This window comes from Portunus trituberculatus, chromosome 48 (assembly GCF_017591435.1).
Source record: "Portunus trituberculatus isolate SZX2019 chromosome 48, ASM1759143v1, whole genome shotgun sequence".
Lineage (NCBI taxonomy): Eukaryota > Metazoa > Arthropoda > Malacostraca > Decapoda > Portunidae > Portunus > Portunus trituberculatus.
Genome location: NC_059302.1, coordinates 2,776,625 through 2,794,460, shown reverse-complemented (window position 1 = coordinate 2,794,460; position 17,836 = coordinate 2,776,625). Strand labels below are relative to the sequence as shown.

At 42.4% G+C, this 17,836-nt stretch overlaps 2 protein-coding genes across 2 annotated transcripts; both read left to right on the top strand.

Annotated features, from left to right (window-relative positions):
• Positions 1 to 275: 275 nt before the first annotated feature.
• Positions 276 to 1,555, top strand: LOC123498382 (cuticle protein AMP1B-like). The gene is made up of 3 exons (XM_045245483.1): positions 276 to 422; positions 842 to 1,044; positions 1,251 to 1,555. The coding sequence occupies exons 1-3, from the start codon at positions 414 to 416 to the stop codon at positions 1,414 to 1,416; spliced, it is 378 nt and encodes a 125-aa protein (XP_045101418.1). The 5' UTR covers positions 276 to 413; the 3' UTR covers positions 1,417 to 1,555.
• An 8,211-nt stretch (positions 1,556 to 9,766) lies between these two features.
• On the top strand, positions 9,767 to 10,938 carry LOC123498386 (cuticle protein AM/CP1114-like). Its single transcript, XM_045245487.1, has 3 exons — positions 9,767 to 9,890; positions 10,349 to 10,539; positions 10,633 to 10,938. Exons 1-3 carry the CDS (start codon positions 9,882 to 9,884, stop codon positions 10,778 to 10,780), a joined length of 348 nt encoding a protein of 115 aa, XP_045101422.1. The 5' UTR covers positions 9,767 to 9,881; the 3' UTR covers positions 10,781 to 10,938.
• Positions 10,939 to 17,836: the final 6,898 nt, after the last annotated feature.

The window sequence follows — 17,836 nt, the reverse complement described above, 5'->3', positions numbered from 1 at the left end:
TCCTCCTCCTCCTCCTCTCTCCCTCTCTTCCTCCTCTTCGTCGTCCTCCTTTAAAGCTGCGTCACGTAACTGAATTGTCTGCTTCCTTCTTTTTTAGTTCTTTGCTCTTCTTTCTTTTATCTTTTTTTACTTTTCAGTTCTTTGTTCTGCTATACATTCCTCCCCTTACTTTCTCCCTGTCTGTCCCTTGCTCCCCGTCGCCTCTCCCTCCGAACCTCACCCCCCCTAAACTCCGCTGCATTTTCCTTTCCCTTTCTCAATACACCCCCCTAACCCCCGTTCGTTGGTCCCGACCTTCCGTTCCTGATTCACCCTCGCCGGTGAATCAGGAACGCCGGTCGACGAAGAGTTGGGTATATATAGCCGGCTGCTGCAGTCACCAGACATCCTCCGCCGATCCTCACACCGTCAACATGCAGCTTGTGAGTTCCCCAGCCTCCCTTTTCTGAAACGTTCCTTGAATGGAAATTGAGCCAATTACAGTTAAAGATGCAATGCTGTTCTTCTCGTGTTTTAACTCAACTTTTTTACATTCAGTAACGAGTTTGAGCAATGTGATTTGTTACTAATTTGTAAAGTAAAAACAAAATTTGACTTTACCTGTGATTACACGTAACGGGTTGTGGTTCGAGATGCCGAGGTGAAAAGTGGCACAGATGACCCGTGTGGCACGGGTGGGGGTGGATGCATGGGAGCACTTCTTGAGGTGTGGCGGGAAAGAAAAGCTTAAGTGAAAGTTTGCTTTGGCGATCACTGAGTGAGATGCCGCACACACACAGAGCAGGAGGTCAAAAACCAGTCATGTAAAGGTGACCTCCTCCTTCTACTCCCCCGCCTTCAGGTCATCGTCGCCGCCCTTCTTGCCCTGGCTGCCGCCGCTCCTCAGAGTACCAGCGACCGCGACGCCTACATCATCACGGACGAAAGGACAGACAACGGAGACGGAAACTTCGCCTACCAGTTTGAGACCAGCAACGGCATCTACTCCCAGAGGACCGGCGTCCCGGGGTCCAAGGGCCAGAGCAACATGCAGGGCTCCGATAGGTGAGTCAAGTGTTTCTGAGGAGGCAGCCGAGAGAGGCGGGCCGCGGCACGGTCAGGAGTACAAGGGCGGTCACAGAGAGTGCAATTGGACATTAGAATGACCTGGCTATCATTAATCTTGTCTTCATTACTTTTGAGACTACTGGGTTTTCCTTGTCATGAACACTCCGTTAGTCCAATACTCTTACCATTCCTTCCCGCTCCAGGTTTACCTTCCCTGACGGCACTGTTGCTGAGATCATCTACACCGCCGACGAGAACGGATACAACGCACAGTCTCCGCTGATCCCCACCCCTCACCCCCTCCCTGACCACGTCTACGAACTCCTCCGCATCGCCGAGGAGCAGCGGGCAGCCGGCATCGTGTTCTAATAAAGTGTCTCAGCTCCAACACCGACCCACCAAGTCTCTGCTGTACATAGAGTCCTCTGAACAGAACACACGATGCAGCGCCAGCCTGTCACTTGTACTACTCCAGTCTTTCCTTATTGAATAAATAACTAAAAAGGTTCCACACAGTGTCACTCTCCCACGCTGCGCCGCACGCTGCCGCCCCTCCCGCGGTGCGTCCATTGGATCTCTATCAAGGTATCTAGAAATCTCTTGTTACATATCTAAACGTTGTTATTTTCTTTGCCTTTCAGTATTCACGAAATGTGACAAAACGAAAAATCACGAAAGCAAAAAATGAAGTAGTTACATATAATCACGAGATGGTGACCATTGTCAGCTTATCAGATCCGTTACCAGACTCTCTTAGTTAGTCAGTTCATACCTGCATGAACAGACAGCAGTATGTCGTGTATGGAAGCTACTATCATAAATTCTATCGGCGCTATATGTCCGGGGTGTTACGTCGTCTTATTGCAATCAATCAATAAATCATTCAGAAATCACAAATTTTCATGAACTCGTTTCGTCGCATCTCTGTTCAGAAACACGTAGCTTCCTTTCTTCGTCTACAAATCTCATTGGCACATTGAAAAAAAAAAAAAAAAAAAAAAAAAAAAAAAAAAAAAAAAAACCTCATTGAATTGGTAGTAATAGATAAAAAAAAATAATGCTTTGATAACTTGCACAAACGTGGTAGGCTAGTACCCAGCCACACAGGAGGCTGCTTACTACTCAACCACATACAGACTATCTAATCTTTCAGCAGTAGTTCTAACTTTACTGCGACACGAGACACTCAATGACCTTAACTCTTGACTCCTGAGGTCTGTATGTATGACAGCGCCCCACGACACGCACGCCTCAGACACTACAAAGGACACGATCTCGCCTCACCTTTCACCACCATTCACCCGAGGCATGTAGTTACACGGAGAGACAGGCATTACGTCACGTCCTGCACACGTAGCCATCACGCACGACGCTCAGTGACACACGCGAGCACAGTGGAGGACGCGGGACACTTGAGGGCGGGAACGTGGATGATTCTTGGCTCAGCATTATAAAACACTCTGCTCTCTCACAAATATTTTGCTATTTTGCAAAGACCACAGGGACGATTAGGTGGGTTCTCAAGAATGCTTCTCCTGTTAATAATGTATATCTTGTTAATTTGTCAATAGAAACGTAAAAGCACTCTTAAAAACATGTAACTTCATCTAGAGGAGCACAGAGGTTTTACAGAATATATACAGCCATTGCTTTACAATTCAGTGGTTCCCAAACTATCTTACCTGACGCCCCCTTCTTGCTTCCAGTAGACCCGCACGCCCCCCCCTCCCACTTCCTCTTTTGCTCATGTGAACTTATTTTATTTTATTGCATTTTTTTCTTAGCATTGTTCAGGAAAACAGATCTCTGTTTGTATTAAATTTTAATAATGAAAGCCACTCAAACAAATAATAGTACATTCCAGAGAGACATTTTGATTTTATTATTCTTATAATCTATTAAAACATTTTTTTTTAGCAGATGACTTCACGCCCCCCTTGAATTCTCTTTACGCCTCCCTAGGGGGGCGCGCCCCCCAGTTTGGGAACCACTGCTTTACATGAATGAATGGAGGGAGTGACTGTGTTGAGTCTTCATGGGACATCAGTACACACCAAGGACCCCACAAACACGCTACTTCTCTCTATCCACCACAGAGCACCATAAGACTCTGTTGTTGTGGCGCAGCAAACTAATCATTCAATTACATTCATCTTTCCCTAAAAAAAAAAGGCTAATTTAATCTAAGCTAATCTAACCCAACCTAACCACTCTGTTAGTTATAAGTTGAGTGTATTTGCCAGTCAGTTAGTGAACCTCTCGGCTGCCAAGCAATGAAACAAGCAATCAACGTGTCAGTCTGTCAATTTTCAAGCAATCAATAGATGAGCCAGCTTATCGTTCAGTCAATCAAAACGTCAATCAAAACATCAATCCCTCAGTCAAGCAATCAGTCAATCACCTACTCAGTAAATACGAGAGTGTGTTCATCCACCGTTCCCTATTGTGTTCGTCCAGCACGCCATTCAGTCTGTCTTCCGCTCACTTTTACTCTTCTACTGGTCTGTTCATCCGCTTGTCTTTCTTACCTTCTTGCTTTCAGTTTGTATGTTCTTCTTTATCTTCATGTATGACCGCCTAATACCATAATTACGTGTCTCTCTGTTGCCGAAATTGACTTTTTCACACGTAAATATGACCATTCAATAAAAACCTTTCTAAAAATTCGCTGTCTCTTTAAGCTAACACGTTTGTTCAAAATACCTTTTCAGAAATACGTAGACATACCTTTCCTCCAAACCGCCACTTGTACAGGCAACTCGCCGCCTGGAAAGATGAGAAAAACAAAATAAGTACTTAGATAAACGCTCAAGAATATGATGGACAAGCAGGAAATCATGCAATAAAGTAAGTACAAAAGAAAAAAAAAAATGGAAGCTTATTTGTTCCTGAAAGAGATTTGGTTAATGAATAAACTGCTTTCACTTGGAGTCCCACTGTCGTCTAACAATACAAAGAAAAATGGCTTTAATGCAAATTGCGCAATAACAACAGAATAACAACGGTATAGACGTGACATCAATTTCGCTCGTTGGACCATTACGCAACTCTCAGGACCCTTATGGAAGACGTTTTTCTGAGCGCTACTCACATAAAAGCTAAACAGTCTCGCCTCTGGTCGGCTAAGTTGGAGATAGAAATCGCGTGTGGAGGAAAAAAAATCAAGAACAATGTATTCCTGCTTTTCCTCGACGGTCTGTTGTTCTCTCCCTTTCCCAATGCCTCTTCTCTTCCTCCCTCGCCGCCGCCACACGCGAACACGAGAACTTGCTGTCCCACTTCCCAGAATTCTCTCTCCCTCAGGCTCTCCCCTCAGGACGTGCGTCGAGCTAGAAGCAGAGTTCACTCTTCGCGCCTCAGGTGTAAGCCCAGGTGGGAAATCCAGGCACGCCACACACAAAGGTGACTCTGCCAGCCCGTCCTGTCTGGCGGCGATAAAAAAAAAAAAAAAAAAAAAACAGGAGCACCAACAAAACAGAGCAACAGAATGAAAAGAGTCGGTATCAAAAACAATAACTAGGAGAAGCAGCAGTGAAATAAACACACGTCAGATAAAGCAAGAAAAAAAGCAACAATAACAACCACGACGACAATAAATACATCTCTCTCTCTCTCTCTCTCTCTCTCTCTCTCTCTCTCTCTCACACACACACACACACACACAGTTAACAGGTATGTAGCACGTATTTATAAACCGGTTTGCCCCGCCAAGCATGCTGACCACGAGGGATCACCACGGGCGGCAGCAGGTCACCTCAATGAAGGGGCAAGGATGGCGAGGCAGCGTGGCGAGGCAGGGCGGCAGGGCAAGGCGGCTGGCTAGACCCACCACACATTCGCTCCGTTCGCTCTTCTTCCCCTTAACCATCTATTGCACCGTTTACATTTAAAAACAAGCTTCTTTGTAGCCTGAACTATGTTTAGACCAAAAGAAAAAATAAATAAATAAATATCTCTTCATCAAATTCTGGTACAACTGCGACCTGCAACCCGATCAACTCCTTTCCCTTTACGATCAAGGTTATTTCAGTCAAATGAGACGCGAGAAAACCTGCACGGAGCATAAAAAAGAAGCTGAAGTAAATGTTTTGGACTTTTATTTCTTACTTTCAGGGCTTTAAAGTCTTTTCAGGCCTGTGCGGCTGAGAGAGAGAGAGAGAGAGAGAGAGAGAGAGAGAGAGAGAGAGAGAGAGAGAGAGAGAGAGAGAGAGAGAGAGAGAGAGAATGATTGAGTACTTGGTGAACAGCGCAACATTCCCTTCTCACCTTGAGCTTCCATTCCTACCTGCCTCTTTCCCCGCGGCGCGATATCATCCCGATCCAATCAGTAACCCAAACATTTTCCTACCTGCACCGCCTGAGTCTTCCAGGTAACCGGTGCGCAAGGTCACTCAATTCGGCAGCGTCTTGCCTTGCATCAGCCGTCTGTGAGTCAGGTTTATGACTGTCTCATTCTAAGGCTGCTTTCACTCCAACGATTTTTGCCGGTCCAGCACATGCCGCACGGTTTAGTATTACATAGACTCGTATAGATGTATTCACATGAAGCCGGAACGGATATCTTGCTGTTCCGGCAGCCGCATCCTGCTGTACTGCCAGCAAGACCGTAACGGCAGGAATGTCGCAGAACGGTTTCGCTGGTCATGTGTTGCTATGGACGCTTTCATACATCCAGTGTTTCTGGCGTGAGACGAGGGCTATTTCTTATTATATTTATGAGTTTTCTTAGTAAACTATTGAGGAAAACATATAGATATCTTCCGTTTCCTCACAAAATTTATTATTTTCTTAGCAAAATATGGAAGAAAACAGAGATATCTGACGATTACTGATTAAATTTATGATTTTTCTTATTACTATAATCAGGAAAACTTATCTTTTCAGTTTTCTCACTAAATTAATGAGTTTTATGATGTTGTACATCATTGAGAAACGATGATGCACTAACAAAGATGACAAGGAGATACCGAAGGGAATGTTGAGAGGAATGGCCTGCGGGAGACACCGCACTGTCGCCGTACACGTCCAGGTGCCACGCGGCTGCCGTGCGGCATGTGCGGCTCCGGGGAAAATCGCTCGTGTGAAAGCGACCTAAACACGTGACCGAGGCTTCCGTTAATTTACAAAGGTCCATATTCTTAAATGTTTTGCCGTCCTACTTTCTTTTTCTTTTAAGATGACGGAGCGGAAACCATGAAGTCTTCCAGCGGTGCTTCCATGATTCCTGTGAGTTTAGTAAGAATCCTGCGCAATCGATGAGGAAGAAACGAAATATCCATGACGGACTATACTAATGTATGTAGTCTCTGAAAATACACTTGATTTAAAGGCATAAAGAAGAAGAAGAAGAAGAAAAAAGAAGAAAATGAAGAAGAAGAAGAAGAAGAAGAAGAAGAAGAAGAAGAAGAAGAAGAAGAAAAGAAAGAAGAAAAAAATAATAAAAAAATTAGAAATAAATAAGAAATAATAATAATAAGAAGAAGAAGAAGAAAAACTGGAAAAACAAGAAAAAGGAAGAATCATAAAAGAAAAGAAGAAGCATAAAAAGAAGAAGAAGAAGAAGAAGAAGAAGAAGAAGAAGAAGAAGAAGAAGAAGAAGAAAGAAGAAAAGAAAATGAAAAAGAAGAAAAGAAAAAAGAAGAAGAAACAGAAGCAGAAAAAGAAAGAAGAAGGACAAAGAGAAGAAAAAAAAAAGAAAGAAAGAAGAAGAAGAAGAAGAAGAAGAAGAAGAAGAAGAAGAAGAAGAAGAAGAAGAAGAAGAAGAAGAAGAAGAAGAAGAAGAAGAAGAAGAAGAACCCGAAGAAAAAAAAAGAAAAAGAGAAGTTACGGAGAGAGGAAAATGTTGAGAATGAAGTTGCAGTTCAAGAGATCAAATGGTCAATGGGAAAAAAAAAGAAAGACCTAAGAAAAAAAAAAAAAGCCAGCCAATCAAGGACACCTGAACACCTGAACACCTGAGCTTATACTTTGCAGCTGATGGGAAAATTAACTAATTATTTTTTTATTATTTTTTTACGTTAAGGCCTATAGCACCTGTAGGCATACTTGAAGAGTATATGTGGGAAGCGCTATTAAGCTTCCGCCCATTAGTGGCGCAGGCAATTTTATTTGTAGTGGTACCCATATTAGGGCCCCTGACACCCAAGCGAATCTTGGGTGTCAGGCAATTACACCTCCACCTAGAACCTGGGTATCATGGTGACATGTAGGTAACCTCAAACCACTTAACAAATGACAGCTTCAAAGTAGTATATGGTGGATTTTGAACCTACGCGTGGACGTCTGCCCGATCCCACGCTCACCACCTCATCCACTACAACATCGCCTCCCTTAAAATTGTTCGTTTCCTTTCCAGATGTCTCGATTTATAATTCTCCGCCATTTTTAAACAACAATAACCTGAACACCTGAGCTTCTACTTTGCACCTGATGAGAAAATTAATTACCTTTCCAGATGTCTCGATTTTCAATTTTTCGCCATTTTTAAACACCACCACCAAAAAAGCCAATGAAGAACACCTGAACACCTGAGTTTTTTTTTGCACCTGATGGGAAAATCAATTACATGTCGTTTTATTTGTGTTTGGTTTGTTCGTTTCCCTTCCAGATGTCACGCTTTACATTCCTCCGCCATTTTAAACACCAACAAATGTAACAAACATGAACAAATAAATATATAAGGAAAAAAATAAAAGAAAAGTAATGTAAAAGAGAATGAAAAAACAACAACCTGGAATGAATATTAAATAACTGAAGAAATAAAAGAAAGGAAAGTATTCATAACTAAAAGAAAAGAAAAATAAGTATAGAAACACGGATGTCTGGAGGCCTACATTATGCACACCTGCAGACATTCATTCCCTCATCATTCACCACGAGCCGGACGTACGTTTAACCCCTTCAGTACCAGGACGCGTTTACATATTTATTCTGCTTACTATTTCGTGATTTTATACAGCTTCAGAAACTCATGTGGGGATTAAAATAGTGAAGACTCTGGCCAATAATCTTCTGACCTCCATAGACCCTTCTTAATGTATATAAAACCGTCTAATCATACCCAAAACACATGGTAAAAATGCGTCCCAGTACTGAAGGGGTTAAGCGATTATGCATTGTATATTACAGTTGTCTGAAGTGTGTCAATCGAATCTTCTCAGGATTAATAGATACACTATTCAAAATAATGATGGTGATGATGATGATGATGATGATGATGATGATGATGATGATGGCAACAATAATTAATAAGGATGATAATAAAAAAACCAATAACAATAGAAAGAGGAAAAGAAGATCAAGAACAACATGAATAAGAAAAAACAACATTCACACAAAAAAAAAAAAAAAAAAAAAAAAACGCTGAGAGAAACAATAGAAAAAAACAATGAACAACAACAACAACAACAACAACAACAGCAATCATTAAGAACAAAACAAAAAACAACAAGCATTAAGTTACTGTACAAACAAGACAGTGGAGGACGCGTCGGGGAGAGCACAGCCAACAAACAAAACACCGGGGCAGGCAAAACTGAACAAGTCTCATCTTAAAAACAAATTATTTTTTCTTCACCTCGCCATAGGTAACGGTGTCAGAGGTCCCGTGTGTGTGTGTGTGTGTGTGTGTGTGTGTGTGTGTGTGTGTGTGTGTGTGTGTGTGTGTGTGTGTGTGTGTGTGTGTGTGTGTGTGCATGCTTGTCCCCTCAGCCAAGGTCACGTCTCCCTCACAAGTGCGTCTTAACGTAGATCACAATGACGGAGAGTAAGAGGAAAATGTTTATTAATGAAGCACGGTCATTGCATTATGGAGAGTTGTAGAAAATTTTTCATGAAAGAATACAAAACAAATAAACGAATAAATAAATACTTCTCTTTACCGATTAGTTAGACCAATTTACTTTCATTTCCCATCTATGCACATCTATTGCCTTATTGTCCTTAACCCCTTCAGTACTGGAATGCATGAGTTTCTGAAGCAGTATAAAGTCACCAAATAGTAACCAGAATGAAAATGGAAACGCGTCCTGGTACTGAAGGAGTTAAAGTCGATTGCATTTGCACCTGTACATTAATTTCTACGGCACTTTCATATACCTAACTTCAACACTTTTCCTTTACCTCGCTCAGTTACTTGCATGTTCTGATCAAATTTGCTTATCTGTATGTGTACCTGTGTGTGTGTGTGTGTGTGTGTGTGTGTGTGTGTGTGTGTGTGTGTGTGTGTGTGTGTGTGTGTGTGTGTGTGTGTGTGTGTGTGTGTTGTGTTTGTTGTCAAGAGGACGAGTTGAGAATGTATTTGCTAGTTTTCCTTTCTAATATTAATGGATCTTGTTTTTATTTGAAAGTGAAGATGGAAAACAGCTACAAGAAAGTCGGCATTTTAATTTCCACTGTAAAAAATATAAGAGAGAGAGAGAGAGAGAGAGAGAGAGAGAGAGAGAGAGAGAGAGAGAGAGAGAGAGAGAGAGAGAGAGAGAGAGAGAGAGAGAGAACCGTAATTCGAACAAAAATAGTAAGTCACGTGTGAAGAATCAATTGAAATGTTTATTGCATGTGAGCGGCTCATCTTCACTCGGCAAAAACTCGTGTGTGTGTGTGTGTGTGTGTGTGTGTGTGTGTGTGTGTGTGTGTGTGTGTGTGTGTGTGTGTGTGTGTGTGTGTGTGTGTGTGTGTGTGCGTGCATGTGCTTACTTATGCCTGCGTATTCCGACAAAACACGCAAAACAGGTTCCCACAGGTATGTTTCCTCGGGCTGTCCTGAGCTGGAGTGTGTATATAAGCCTGTGGTCGGCCAGCCTGAGACATCCTCACACGATCCTCACACCGACAACATGAAGCTCGTAAGTCCAGCACACACACACACACACACACACGTCTGCAAATTTAAATATTTATCTTTCCTCTAACATTTTCTTTCTTTTTAAACTTCTCTTTCTTCACAGTTCCGTTCCCCTTAAGTGGCCAGTAACAACGTAAAGTGTTGTCATTCGAACTGATATCTTGCCATTTTTACTGTTTTCACTCTCTGCTATTCACAGTGTTCTTAGTCCCTCGTGTTACCAATCACCATGTGTCTCCGAGCGGTGCTTTACTGTCACAGGCTAGGCAGACCGTGGTGTTTGTTGGCCACCGCACTGTAGTCACCACCCCCCATCACATTTGCCTTACCTGTTCCCCACCACACCCACTACTACCACCATCATCACCATACATCACGCCGAGGAAGTCACGCCCAACAAAATAACACGATTCCATCATGTGGAGGCTCAATTCCATTAAATTTGGTCCCGGTGTGCAGGTCGTGCTCGCCTGTCTGCTGGCTGTGGCTGCTGCCCGCCCTGACAAGGATGCCACCATCGTGACGGACGAACGTAACGACCAAGGGGACGGAAACTTCTATTACCGCTTCGAGACCAGCAACGGCATTCAGAAGGAGAAGACTGGCACCCCGGGAATTGAGGGACAGAGCAACTACGTCGGCTCCTTCCAGTAAGGGCAGATCTCTTGGTTGATACACTGACTGCACACGTCTTGTTTTTCCTTATAAGAGAACGATATGCTCTAACTGACTCTTCCCAACAGGTTCCCTCTGGACGACGGTACCCTCGCAACATTCACATTCGAGGCTGACGAGAATGGCTACAGAGTTAACTCCCCGCTTCTCCCTCCCATCCCTGAATACGTCCAAAGGCAGATCGACTTCGCTAATTCCCAGGGCAAGCGCCGTTAAACCTTCGACCAATGAACTTACACTTTCACACTACTCGAACCTCTTGCCACTCCTGTACATAACCTGTGCCAGCCATCAGCTTACTTAAAGTTGGACGCTACGCCCCAGGACACAATCATGTTATCACTTTTTTTTCCCAAATAAACAGCAATATATGATGCTTCATTTTGATATTTCCCTTGATAACAGAAACACTGTGGTGAGCCAAAGTTCTTCTGCTTGACGAGATTCAGGGGTTGTCTGGTCAGCTTTTTCTCTAAGGAGTGGTGTCACAACACAGCTTAGAGTGGACATGTGGTGTTAGGCAGGCGTGGGACAGCTGCTGCACAGGAAAGGAAGAAAACATGAGATAAAATTACTCATGACAGGACACAGATAGGTACATGCATGTGACAACGTATATTTGCTTGGTAATTCTTGAGACGTTACAGGCTCAAAATAGAAAGGAAAAGAAAGAGAAAGAAAAAAGGATTTCAAACAGCAAAGTTGATGGCAAGATGGTTTCACTTATGGACTCAATTGTCTTACAGCTGCTTTTCTCTTATGGTCAGACCATATATCAAGACGACACATTCTTCCTTCGTCGAAAATGGCGCTACCACACTATACTTGCCGCAATGAGAAAGGGCCGATAGGGCGTGGAAACCACTGGGACTCCCCCAGTGCTGCCACATCACAGATCACCGGCAGTATAGGCGCTCCGTTTGTCTTTTCTTCCAATAAGTACCTATTGACGTTGTAAATAACTGCCTTAGCTTGGCTATGAAGGTGGCCATATGGCGAGCTTGACGTAGAGGAATGATCCATTGCGAGAACATGTGTCTGTGATGCCAAAGAGAGAAAGAGACAGGCACAGGTTTCGTCGGTTGAGCGGGGTTGGAGAAAGAAGTAGATGGTGATAATGGCGACACTGGGGGGGATCCCCTTGCCACGCCCTACCGGCCATTTCTCGATGCGGCGATTTTTTTTTTCTTTTTACTCTCCATTCGCCAAGCCTACGGAAGAGGACATCGGTGGAGACTAAAAAAATTAGTGTGTGTGTGTGTGTGTGTGTGTGTGTGTGTGTGTGTGTGTGTGTGTGTGTGTGTGTGAGGGGATAGGGGCGTCTGCAGCATAGTTGGATTCATTACAATAAACTCAAGTAAGAAAATAAAAACACTCTAAAACGATTCCAATTTTTCACACTCAAAAGGCGGCGCTACACCACGTAGTTACAGCGCCTTCAAATTAACCAGGCAACCACTCAGTCAATCAATCGATCTTAGAAGAGACATACGTGCTGGACTTTTAACAATAATCAACTCTCCTTGAGTCACAAAGCATCCAATATGCAGAGAAAAATATGAAGAAAATGCTATACAGAAAGTGGAGATGCCTCAGAAGACAGAAGGAAAGAAAGAGCAGTGTGACCGCCGCTGCCACTCCCTGCCCAAACACACCTGTAGTGGAGAGGCCAGTCTGGACATTTGTTCCTTTATTTTGGCTAAATCTTTACTTTTCTTTTAGGGAGCCAGCACTAAAGTGGGCCTTTTATTATATTTTGTTACCTTGACTGGCTTCTCTCCTACATAAAAAAAAAATTCTCTCTCTCTCTCTCTCTCTCTCTCTCTCTCTCTCTCTCTCTCTCTCTCTCTCAAAATGTGTATCTGAGAAGAGGAAAATATACATCCTTTTCTTATCATATGGTTTGTTTTTACTCCTCTTTATCTATAAGAAAAAATACTGATCTTTAATCCTCGAGGCGTCTCCTGTATCATCTCCAATTAGGTGCCTGATGAATGATATTGACTCCGTAATCAGGCTAGTATAGACTGTCTACTCCGAAATGGCTCCTGGATTTAAAGTATATTGTAGCTTATTGATAATGTAATTGATTTGATGTGAAAAATACTTGTTTTCTGTTGATCAATGCACTTATTACTAGGATAGCTCACTTTTCCTCAAGATCTGACAACCACGCATTCCCTGGGACAGTATTCAGACTGAGACCCAGGAGCCACTTTAGAGTAGACAGACTTTAGTAGTGATTATTGTAGTATTGACAAGTGCATGTAGTCACCTGAAGTCTCCCTGCATGTTGCTCTGTCCCTCTGATCCTGGAGCGCCCAGCCTCTGCTCAACGATGCCGTTGGAAGTCTCGAAGCGGTATTGGAAATTTCCATCGCCGTTATCGCTGCGCTCGTCCACCAAAGTCACTGCATCCCCATCAGGGCGAGGAGCAGCAGCGGCGAAAGCCAGCAGGCAGGAGAGAATCACCTGCACCACACGAAGCACCACAGAATTTTTTACTAATGTAATGACATTGTATATACATAAAAAAAAAAAAAAAATGTAACTTTATAAAATTCAACAGCAACTGAATCTACTTGTCTCGAAACGAAAAAAGAAAAAATGCATTATTGGCTAAAGATCTGCATGGGGCGTTAACTTTTTTTTACAGAGACTCAGGCACGTGAGGCACACTCCGGCACACGATGAGTGTCTCGAAGGCGTGATCAAGCTCTCAGCCTTTTTGCTTATTGGAAAGTTTTTCACTGACGTTGAGCGACTAGTCCTGTAAGAGACTGGAAAGTGCTGCAAAAGCTGTAAGAACTCACAAGCTTCATGTTGTCGGTGTGTGGAGTTCGTGTCAGAATACCAACGGAAGGCGAGAGAGCAGCTTATATAGCCAAGCAGGCAAGAGGAGTGGGTGAGTGTGGGGTCGCGGGTGACGGTGAAGGGCAACCACGAGGATCTTGGAACTAAACCGGTGCTAGATAGCGGGGTCTCCTGTCCTGCTGACCGCGCTACACTTACCCCGCACCCCGAACACAACAACAGGCCCGGTGCTAGATTGGGGTCAGGTGAGGCGTCGACTGACCTCCTCACTTTTGGAGGCTCTGAAACTATCCAGCAACTCGTCTCACCCACCAAGGAGGAAAACAATTTTGAGCTTTTAAATGGGCAACCAGCAACTGGAAACAACACCGCCAGCCTCACCATGAGGAAACATAACGATTCCTCTCAGGTGTGATCACGTCAAGGTTTTTCCATAATTGTCTTCACACAGAGAATATATTGTTGGCTTTTCGTTATGTAATGTTTTATTCCTCAAACTGCTTAAACTGAGAGAGAGAGAGAGAGAGAGAGAGAGAGAGAGAGAGAGAGAGAGAGAGAGAGAGAGAGAGAGAGAGAGAGAGAGAGAGAGAGAGAGAGAGAGAGAAAGCAATACAAAGATGGAGAGAGGAGGAACAGGAGGAAGAAGAGGGAATGAGAAGAGGAGGGAGGGAAGGAGGGAGGGAGGGAGGGAGGGAGGAGGGGGAGGGAATGAGAGAAAGAAGGCGCTTTTGGGGTCAGTGGCCGAAGTAAGAGGGAGAGGGAAAGGGTGAGACACAGCCTTGAGGTCAGTGGCTGAGGTATGGGAAAAGGAAGGGGAGGAGGAGAAAGAAAGGGCGAAGGAGGAGGAAGAGGAGGAGGGATAAGGAGAAGGTGCAGAAGGAGGTGATGGTGGTAGTGGTGGTGGTGGTGGTGGGTTAAGGTCGGTCAGTGAGGAAAGCAGGGCGAGGCGTGGCGTGTGTGGGTGACAGGACAACATTGGTTCGCCTCGACTTGGCCTCTCTATCCCTCGTGGTGGTTCGTTGTGTGTGTGTGACTTTCATTCGACCTCCTTACCTTATCGTCGCGTGCCTCACTTGCCTCTGTAGGGTCACTTTTATTGGTGGGTCAGAGGAGGGCAGTGGTGGTGGTGGTGGTGGTGAAAACGACAGGAATGCAAACTATAAAGGAAAATTAGCAAAAAGGAATATATTCAGATAATAGATTGCTGAAAATGATCTCAATAAAAGGAATTACTTGTAGCAGTAGTAGTAGTAGTAGTAGTAGTAGTAGTAGTAGTAGTAGTAGTAGTAGTAGTAGTAGTAGTAGTAGTAGTAGTAGTAGTAACAGTAACAGTAATAGTAACAGCAGCAACAGCAGCAATAGCAGCAGTAACAGCAGCAGCAGCAGCAACATTAACAACAACAACAACAAAAACAACAACAACAACAACAACAATACAACAACAGCAACAGCAACAACAACAAGAACAGTAACAGCAACAACACAACAACAACAACAACAACAACAACAAAACAGTAGCAACAGCAACGACAATAACAGTAACACCAACAACCAAAAAAAAAAAAGAACAAGAACTACAACAACAACAACAAGAGCAACAACAACATAGCAACTTTATCTCATTCTGAAAGCACACGAGTCTCCCCGGGACACTGATAACCCTGATCGTATGACAGCGCGCGGCTTGAGGTATATAATAAAAACTAATTCCACAAGTAAAGAGGTGTACTCAACATATAAAGTGTGAGTGGAAAATGATACGACTACCTTATATAGATTATACATTTAATGGTACAACACAGACATGATCCAAGATTTCCCTCCCTGTACCACGTAACACTAACTCCCACACAGACACTGCTTACTGAGGCGTTTGACTGACTGATTAAGGCTAATGCGCAGAAACAAAGAGGTCACACAACACACACTGCACTTCAGAGTCGAGAGGTTTCTGATAACACATTTTTTTTATTGTTCTTTTTTTTTCTATGTAAGAAGGGAAAACTTAGACACGGGCAATAAAACCATTAAACACAAACGCTCACTTAGATGCCACTCTCCGAACTGTGCCGATAGAGAGATGGCCAAAGTACTGGGTGAATGTCTTGAAACCTCCCTCTTAAAAGAATTGAAGTTATATGGGAAGGAAGAAATACAGAAGCAGGTAGAGAGTTCCGACGTTTACCGAAGTAGTTAAACTCTTCAATAATGACACACATTTTTATACAATTAGACCATTTTTGCTACGTTAGGAAGGGTCTATGGAGGTCAGAAGATTAATGGCCACAGTCTTCACTATTTTAATCCCACACATGAGTTTCTGATGCTGTGTTAAATCACCAAATAGTATGCAAAATGAATAATAGAAACGCGTCATGGTACTGAAGGGGTTAATGTGCAGTAGTAGTAGTAGTAGTAGTAGTAGTAGTAGTAGTAGTAGTAGTAGTAGTAGTAGTAGTAGTAGTAGTAGTAGTAGTAGTAGTAGTAACAGCAGTAATATTAGTTAGTAGTAATAAGATAGTTTGATTGGAAACCTGTTTTTGACTTTTTTTTTGTAGGCTGCAATGAAATGGGCTACTTACATTCATTTATTATTTTTTGAATTTTTAGATCTAAATAACTAAAGGAATAAATGATCAAAGTAAGGAAAATGAGTGAAAAGAAGAAAGAAAGGAAAGAAGGAAGAAAAAAGAAAAAAAAGAAAGAGAGAAAGAATGAGTGCATGAAAGAGATTAAAAAGAATGGACAAAATAAAAAAAAATAAAGAAAAAATCATTATAAAACGAACAGGAGAAAAAAAAATAGGAAAGGACTTGAAAATAGAAAAGAGAAAAAAAAAGAAAGACCAAAGAAAAAAAGAACGAACGAAAGAAGGAAAAGCACTCCCACTAATACTCGGATTGACCTTTCATTTTATACACTTGTTTTGTCTTTAGTAATATTAGTTTGCCACTGGCCCGCGCCCCTCATGAGTTTGATTATTGGAAGAAATACTTGTGTGGGAATATTAAGAGGCGATGGTGATGGTGATGGTAACAACAACAACAACAACACTAATAATAATAATAATAATAATAATAATAATAATAATAATAATAATAATAATAATAATAATAACACGAGTAATAACAGGAGAAAAAATCGGCAGCTGTTGCTTTTGGTGTTAAAAAATGTGGAATATGATGTCACTTGTATGAATAATTAACATATACACGAGAGAGAGAGAGAGAGAGAGAGAGAGAGAGAGAGAGAGAGAGAGAGAGAGAGAGAGAGAGAGAGAGAGAGAGAGAGAGAGAGAGAGAGAGAGAACGGTACTTCATCTAATTTAATGATAAACTAATTAGTAACTGAAGGAACAAGTGCTTATGTCTTCAGTTCAATGTAAGAGAAATAGACAGAACAGTTGAATTTTCGCAGTACAGACTTGGTGATGCAGTGATACAGTAATAAAATGCCTTGTCTTTTTGCCTAATGATAATAATAATAATAATAATAATAATAATAATAATAATAATAATAATAATAATAATAATAACAATAATAATAATAATAATAATAATAAAGCCTTCAACACGTGGCAAATAATGTACAATAATATCTTCTTTTGTGTAATTGTATCCTTGAGTGTGTACGTGGCCGTGAATTTATCTTTTCTGTGTGTGTGTGTGTGTGTGTGTGTGTGTGTGTGTGTGTGTGTGTGTGTGTGTGTGTGTGTGTGTGTGTGTGTGTGTGTGTGTGTTTTCATAAAGGAAGGTGTGTGTTCCGGGTTGTTAATAAGAATGTGGCGTTTTAAACTTAAATCTCCTTTACCGGACACCTTGAGAGAAAAAAAAAAAAAAAAAAAAAAAATCAGATGTAAAATAACAGTAGGAAAACCACCAAGTCACACAATGTATCTCCATTATAGAAAGCACCACACAGCACAACTCAGCACCACAACCATCATAGTAACCGGCAGACACCACATCAACACAATACCACCACCACCACCACCACAGCAGCATACCTAGCACCACAACAGAACCACCATCAAGACCTCAGGTAAGCACAGATAAGAAAGGTAAAGAAACGTACCACTATTAGACACGGTGAGTCACAAGAAGTTCATGCCCAGCGCCTCTCAGTGGTGCGTCCCTCACTCCCTCAGTCTGGTACAGTCAAGGTCACTCACTATAGCTACCTGCCTGGTCACTCCCTACAGCTGCCTGCCTGCTGCTCTACGCTATAAGTCATCATGCTGTTCATTTTCAGTCATGGTGTTTTCCACCATGTGAATGTTATTAATGTAAGACTTAACCTTCACTCTTTCTTATCGGCAAACTCTACTCGCCGTCACTCGTGTACCTACTTCATCCATTAAGGCTTTAACCTTCACTCCTTCAGCTTCCTTAATGGCAACCTTTGGAGCATCTGCCTTACACTTCTTTCCTAATTCGTCCCGCTGGTTGGGCTTTTCGA

Bases quoted from the DNA above. Each gene is read 5' to 3' on its own strand.
- LOC123498382 (XM_045245483.1), top strand. The intron at 1,045-1,250 runs GTGAGTCAAGTG...TTCCCGCTCCAG, and splicing joins AACATGCAGGGCTCCGATAG to GTTTACCTTCCCTGACGGCA.
- LOC123498386 (XM_045245487.1), top strand. The intron at 10,540-10,632 runs GTAAGGGCAGAT...TCTTCCCAACAG, and splicing joins AACTACGTCGGCTCCTTCCA to GTTCCCTCTGGACGACGGTA.